This window comes from Carassius auratus, unplaced genomic scaffold (assembly GCF_003368295.1).
Source record: "Carassius auratus strain Wakin unplaced genomic scaffold, ASM336829v1 scaf_tig00023703, whole genome shotgun sequence".
NCBI classification, from domain to species: Eukaryota; Metazoa; Chordata; class Actinopteri; order Cypriniformes; family Cyprinidae; genus Carassius; species Carassius auratus.
The window spans coordinates 67501-75000 of record NW_020525292.1 but is presented as its reverse complement, the minus strand read 5'-3'; the positions used below and the strand labels follow the sequence as shown (position 1 = coordinate 75000).

Sequence of the window (7500 nt, the reverse complement as noted above, 5' to 3'; positions counted from 1 at the left end):
CACAGGTTGTAATAACAAGCAACTAAATGAAGATGATATTATTTGTGCTAAATAGTGTTTAATGCTGTTTGGTACTTCTGTTATTTCTTGTAAATGTAGTTTCAGGCTGTGTTGTTGGTGTGTGTGTGTGTGTGTGTGTGTGTGTGTGTGTGTGAGTGAAGCGTGTGTGTGTGTGTGTGTGAGTGAAGCGTGTGTGTGTGTGTGTGTGTGTGTGTGTGTGTGAGTGAAGCGTGTGTGTGTGTGTGTGTGTGTGAAGTGAAGCGTGTGTGTGTGTGTGGAGTGGTGTGTGAAGCGTGTGTGTGTGTGTGTGTGTGTGTGTGTGTGTGAGTGAAGCGTGTGTGTGTGTGTGTGTGTGTGAGTGAAGCGTGTGTGTGTGTGTGTGTGTGTGTGTGTGTGTGTGAGTGAAGCGTGTGTGGTGTGTTGTGTGTGTGAGTGAAGCGTGTGAGTGTGTGTGAAGCGTGTGTGTGTGTGTGTGTGTGTGTGTGAGTGAAGCGTGTGTGTGTGTGTGTGAGTGAAGCGTGTGTGTGGTGTGTGTGTGTGTGTGTGTGTATATGTGTGTGTGTGAGTGAGTGTGAGTGAAGCGTGTGTGTGTGTGTGTGTGTGTGTGTGTGTGTGTGTGTGTGTATATGTGTGTGTGTGTGTGTGTGGTGTGTGTGTGTGTGTGTGTGTGTGTGTGTGTGTGTGTGTGTGTGTGTGAAGCGTGTGTGTGTGTGTGTGTGAAGCGTGTGTGTGTGTGTGTCAGTGACCTGTGTTCCTGTGCTCCTGCAGAGTATAAGTGCATCACAGACGAGCCGTGAGCAGCTGGAGCAAGATGTTGCCGCTGGTGTTGGGTCTCATCCTGGGTCTCATCATCGTCATCACCATCTCTGTGTATCACTTCCATCTCAAACTGAGCGCCGCGCAGCAGCCGCAGCTTCCTCGAGACCGCTCGCTCTACAAGAACATGTGAGGACCCCGGAGAACGCCTCCTTTCCTTCTGGCTTCTGTGTCGAATGTATGGAAGCCCGTTTCCACCACTGAAGGGGAAAATAATGTCAAAAGGTATTTGCAACTTTTCTCAGAATTGCAAGCTATAAACTCATGATTTGAGAAAAGCCAGAATTGTGAGATAAACAGTGATAATTACCTTTTATATCTTTTATTTCATTGTTGGAAAACAGAATTGTTAGATGAAAATGTATAAATTGAAAAGAAAGAAAAAAAGAAGTCAATTGACCTATCGTAAGCCCCGCCCACCTTCGTTACTGTTTCGAACTCTGACATTAATTTGTAAATGAGGCTTTATAGTTCACAACGCAAGCAGGAGAAGTTTTGTTTCATCAACACTGATCTTGTATCGCAGGGTACAATTCATTTACTTTAACCCGTTTAATATGAAGAGACGTTCATTCGTTTGTGTGTTTTTCCCCTGTACACGAGGACAGTCTGCTCATTAGGTTAGTGTTTGAGCAGCGTTCTGCTTGAGCAGATGAGAAATATAACTTAATGAAAGTAAGACAAGCAGAAAATGAACGGTTTGTCTTCATTGGGATCGGGGACTTTTTTTCTCTGAATTATAAATTCATATCGCCCAATTCTGTTTATATCTCAGAATTTCAAGAAACAATGTCCGAATTGCGAGTTCAAAAGTTGATATTATTTTTATTTTGTGGTGGAAGCAGGTTTCCATACAGATGTCTTGTCTAGATGTGTTCCTCTGCACTCATCACGCGTGTCCTTTAGCACACACACAGTCTTTCACTGGAAAATACAGAGATTTAAATCGCTTGAAGGATCTAAATAACTACAAATATTTATTGATGATTATTACATGATTACTGCTTATTTTGTGATTATTGAATATTTTATGATTTTACCAAATGAGACAAACTGTGCTGTCTGTCCATGTTCTGAAGTGTGTGTGTGTGTGTGTGTGTGAAACAGCACAGAATGACTTGTATTTTTCTCCATTTACTCTCTCCTGGATGTGAGTAGTTTTAGAAGATCTTAGAGGTTTTGAGGGTTTTCTTCTCCAGCTGTAAAAGAGAAGGTGAAGGTTTAGATCCATCAGAATCAAACATGACACGGAGATGAATGGAAAATCAATAAGAAGCGTCCGGAGAGCAGTAACATCCCTGGCATTAAAGATTTCCAGAAACGAGCTGCGCTCCTGAGCGATCGATGTCTGGAGTTATAGATCCTCATCACTATAACGTGCTTCTGCTGGCCAGAGATTTCTGCTCCTTCTCCTGGATTTCTCTCATCTTCTGCTGTATGTGTGGTGTATTTATCAGTTTCTGCACACGATTCTCACGCTGCGGCTCAAATCTCATTCCAGCATGTTCATAATCAAATGTGGTGCGTTAATAAACGTTCATTTATTTGTCAAACTGTTTCCTTGGTATTATGTCATGCTTTCAAAACTGTACAGAAGCATATTCCCTGTTAACTTTGATTTTAATGACACATTTGATTCAGCAAAGCTGGTCAACAGAGTAAAACATGTTTTATTCATTGGTTTGTAAGTAAAAGAATAATTCTAAAAGGATAGAGATGAACGTCTCCTTCTCGAGGAGTGAGATCTGAGAACAGAAGAGTTCTCTGGACGTCTTTAGAGTCTGGAAAGAAAACTGTAACAGTAGCATAGAAACTAGATTGTTACACTTATCATTTATTTGTAATTATATTTCCCTTATAATTAAATCATCTTTTTCATTTTCTGTTTTCATTATAATGTTAACATTTTGTAATTTGGTTTTGTTTCCATATAGTTCCATGTAGTTTTTATAAATTTGTCAGTTTATGTAACATAAATGTATGGAGTTAGTTTTAGTTTTGTTTAACTATAATAAACCTGGCCACATGTAAAAAAAACATATTGTTCTTGTTTATTATTTGTATGTTTGAACATATACCCATAAATAAAAAATTGCCCTGAGTCCTGAACCGTAAACAAAGTTTTTATTCTTGGCCTTCATGTCACATTAATCAAATGGTTTCCAGCAAGTACATGACATTTGAACATCTCACACCTGTAATGTTAAAAGAACTGCTCGGTTTTATTATTAGTAATTGTAAGCACTGAATTATATTCTATAAAAAATGTTCTTAAAAATATTTTCAAACCAAGTGATTTGACAGAAAAACATGTTTGTATAAGAGCCTGAAGGGATGACAGGAGGACACATGCGTTTGTGTTTTTTATTGAAAGCAGCTCTTGTGACACACATGCAGGATCACGGTACAAAAGCCACGCGACAGCGGATCTGAAGAGTCCTACAGAAACACACACTTCCAGATCACAGTGAGACACAGGTGAGACGCCACGAGAACACACGCCAGGATTGTGCCCAATATTGCTAGAGAACGACCTGAACAGGCCACACTACTGAAAACCAGAAAGAAACCAGTGTAGAAAACTCTGGCGCGACCTACAAACGTAGAAGAAATAAATATATTCGATTCATCTGTCTGCAACAGCCATCTTAAAAAAAAAAGCAATATAAACAGTAGGAAAGTTTATTGTTAGTGTTATTCAGCAGGAACTCTCGGGTTCTAGGTAATACTGCCCATTACACCATGGTGACATCACAACAAAAATACTGCCGTTTATCAAAACTGTACAATTAAACTTACAATTGCTCTAAAATAGTTAGCGTGAGAAGACGAGAGTGAGAGCCGTCAGCCGTCAGTGGTCCGAGCGGTCAGCGGTCAGTGGTCCGAGCGGTCAGTGGTCCGAGCGGTCAGTGGGCCGAGCGGTCAGTGGGCCGAGCGGTCAGTGGTCCGAGCGGTCAGCGGTCAGTGGTCCGAGCGGTCAGTGGTCCGAGCGGTCAGCGGTCAGTGGTCCCAGCGGTCAGCGGTCAGTGGTCCCAGCGGTCAGCAGTAGTGGTCCGAGCGGTCAGCGGTAGTGGCGCATCAGAGGAACGATGCAGGACGGGGGGCCCGACAGCTTCAGGAAAGAGTTCTGCAGCAGCTCCGGGGCCGAGGCTCGCTGGGACGGCTCTCGCACCAGCATCAGGTCCAGGAACGACCGCAGAACCGATGACACCTGCAACACACACACCACACACACGCTTCAGACACTCAGCACTTAGAAACAGATGCATCATGGGTGGTGGAACCATACACGTATTCACATTGAACCGTTCGCTACGAGGCTTTCAGTTTTCATTTTGAACGAATCGAGTGAGTAAATGAGTCAATACGCTTCTGAATGAATCAGGTGTTTGAACGAATCAAAATGTTTTACAATGACAGTAGCTGCGTCCTGATTCACCTACATATACATCCCTTAAAAGTATGTAGCCTACTCTTTTTGTGAAAAAGTACACACTTGAGTCTGTAGCAGAATAGTAAGCAAGCTTTGGGACAGACTTCTTCATCATAGATGAGTCTTTAATGGACGCTCTATTGCTTAGTTACATGCATCCTGTCACTATTTCTGTCAATCATCTTGTCCCAGTTAATTCACATTTCGTTTGATTTGATTTCCTACTGTATTGGACAGAACCTTTCATGAACGGCTCATGTGTTTGCATAATGCATTTAAATGTTAATGACCTAAAGTATCGTTATAAAAGTTCACTATATTGCTGCTAGGGTGGAACAGTTCATGGAAAAAAATCTAAATGTACGGTTTGTCACACACGATTCGGCACACGCTGGGACCTAAATCTCAACTTAAATCTGACAACACACCTGTAATATGGTTAGTTATAAATAACACATAAAACAAACAGGGCTCGTCTAATTTATGTTCCTGCTGATGGATGTGCATTCTGGCATCTCAATACATTACAACAACAGAACAATTTTTTTTTAAATGTTGACAAATCATTCTCTCTTGTTCAGTGCGAATGTTCAATTCTTTTTTTATTTGACAGTATAGTATTTCCCTAAACATATCACATACCAAACCGTACTGAAACTGTGACTCTAAAACCGTGAAACAAACTGAACCGTGAGTAAGAAAAAGTAGTTTAAACTCATTTAATGTTGGAAGCACAGTCAACTTTAAAGATCTTTCTAAATTATTCCAAGCCAATGTAGCATTATATCCATTTACATTTACATTTACGCTTGTATATTTTAAGTATGAAATATAACGTGGATAACGCAGAATACATATTTTTCATCAGATTAGACATTGATTATTTATCACTCATACCTCTTTCTCTACTTGCATCTACTTTACATCGCATATCTGCCATGTTTGTAGTTTTTTAACACTTTATATGTGTTTGTAGTTCTAATCGAATCCTCGTCCACCGCACAATGTATTATGGGCAAAATCAGCCGTTAGAGTGTGCATCTATCTGCACTTCACTCTTTCTAATCTGGAAGTAATAGGTCTCAATCTCAATTCCTGGAGGACCAGAGCTCTGCGCAGCTCAAACACACCTGGTCCAGATAATCAAGGTCTTCCGGATCACCAGAAACTTCCAAGAAGGTGCGATTTGAAGCTAAACTCTGAGAGCTGTGGCTCCAGGACGTTTGAGACCACTGTAGTAGACTATCCAGGAATCTTTGGCATACTTTTTTAAACATACTACGATTTGGGACACACTAATTCTATTTTCAAATACTATTTAGGACTGATATTGTGTGAACTGTGACACATCAAGTGACTTGCTTCATTATTAAATGAACAATCAGTTTTAAACGAATGGAGTGAGTCAAGGATTCAGTGACTCATTCGTAAAGATAGTCACTAGCTTAGCCGTTTGAACAAATCAGTTGATTGAATGAATTAATGACTCACTCATTAGAAACTGACTCACCACCACCTACTGGTGTTTTCTTTTTTGTTTAACCATTTCATATTTCAATACCCATTCAAACATTAATATGCATTATTTAAGCATATATTTAAGCAATGTTAAGTATAAATATTTCTTTATAAAGCAATCTGTAATGTGTAGTCAATGCTTTTCTCATGTAACACAATAATGACTTTAAATGATCTTTCGGGGAGTGATTTCTCAGCCCAAAATGATGTGCAATTAAGTAATTGGCTCATAATATAATTAATTAGATAAAAAAATGTTAATTGTTTTACAGCCCTAGTAAATATTAGTGTTGTCAAATAATTCATGGCGATTAATCACATCCAAAATTAAAGTTTTTGTTTGAATAATATATAAAAAATGTGAACCAGAGCTGCACATAAACACACGTGTCAGTGATCATGTGACCGTGGCTCTGGCCAATAGAGACGCAGCGTCAGTGATCATGTGACCGTGGCTCTGGCCAATAGAGACGCAGCGTCAGTGATCATGTGACCGTGGCTCTGGCCAATAGAGACGCAGCGTCAGTGATCATGTGACCGTGGCTCTGGCCAATAGAGACGCAGCGTCAGTGATCATGTGACCGTGGCTCTGGCCAATAGAGACGCAGCGTCAGTGATCATGTGACCGTGGCTCTGGCCAATAGAGACGCAGCGTCAGTGATCATGTGACCGTGGCTCTGGCCAATAGAGACGCAGCGTCAGTGATCATGTGACCGTGGCTCTGGCCAATAGAGACGCAGCGTCAGTGATCATGTGACCGTGGCTCTGGCCAATAGAGACGCAGCGTCAGTGATCATGTGACCGTGGCTCTGGCCAATAGAGACGCAGCGTCAGTGATCATGTGACCGTGGCTCTGGCCAATAGAGACGCAGCGTCAGTGATCATGTGACCGTGGCTCTGGCCAATAGAGACGCAGCGTCAGTGATCATGTGACCGTGGCTCTGGCCAATAGAGACGCAGCGTCAGTGATCATGTGACCGTGGCTCTGGCCAATAGAGACGCAGCGTCAGTGATCATGTGACCGTGGCTCTGGCCAATAGAGACGCAGCGTCAGTGATCATGTGACCGTGGCTCTGGCCAATAGAGACGCAGCGTCAGTGATCATGTGACCGTGGCTCTGGCCAATAGAGACGCAGCGTCAGTGATCATGTGACCGTGGCTCTGGCCAATAGAGACGCAGCGTCAGTGATCATGTGACCGTGGCTCTGGCCAATAGAGACGCACCGTCAGTGATCATGTGACCGTGGCTCTGGCCAATAGAGACGCAGCGTCAGTGATCATGTGACCGTGGCTCTGGCCAATAGAGACGCAGCGTCAGTGATCATGTGACCGTGGCTCTGGCCAATAGAGACGCAGCGTCAGTGATCATGTGACCGTGGCTCTGGCCAATAGAGACGCAGCGTCAGTGATCATGTGACCGTGGCTCTGGCCAATAGAGACGCAGCGTCAGTGATCATGTGACCGTGGCTCTGGCCAATAGAGACGCAGCGTCAGTGATCATGTGACCGTGGCTCTGGCCAATAGAGACGCAGCGTCAGTGATCATGTGACCGTGGCTCTGGCCAATAGAGACGCAGCGTCAGTGATCATGTGACCGTGGCTCTGGCCAATAGAGACGCAGCGTCAGTGATCATGTGACCGTGGCTCTGGCCAATAGAGACGCAGCGTCAGTGATCATGTGACCGTGGCTCTGGCCAATAGAGACGCAGCGTCAGTGATCATGTGACCGTGGCT

The 7500-nt window shown here is 42.9% G+C and overlaps 1 protein-coding gene across 3 annotated transcripts in view; it reads right to left on the bottom strand.

Moving 5' to 3' along the window:
- Positions 1 to 2920: 2920 nt before the first annotated feature.
- Positions 2921 to 7500, bottom strand: part of LOC113077981 (serine/threonine-protein kinase PAK 5-like) — a 57173-nt gene continuing 52593 nt past the window's right edge. For 2 of the 3 annotated variants that reach the window (XM_026250237.1, XM_026250239.1), the window contains one exon: positions 2922 to 4027. In XM_026250237.1, the coding sequence (XP_026106022.1) occupies positions 3878 to 4027 (150 nt within the window). In that variant the 3' untranslated portion in view covers positions 2922 to 3877. Of the gene's footprint in view, positions 4028 to 7500 lie in introns of all 3 variants that reach the window. The other variant, XM_026250238.1, reaches the window with a different exon arrangement.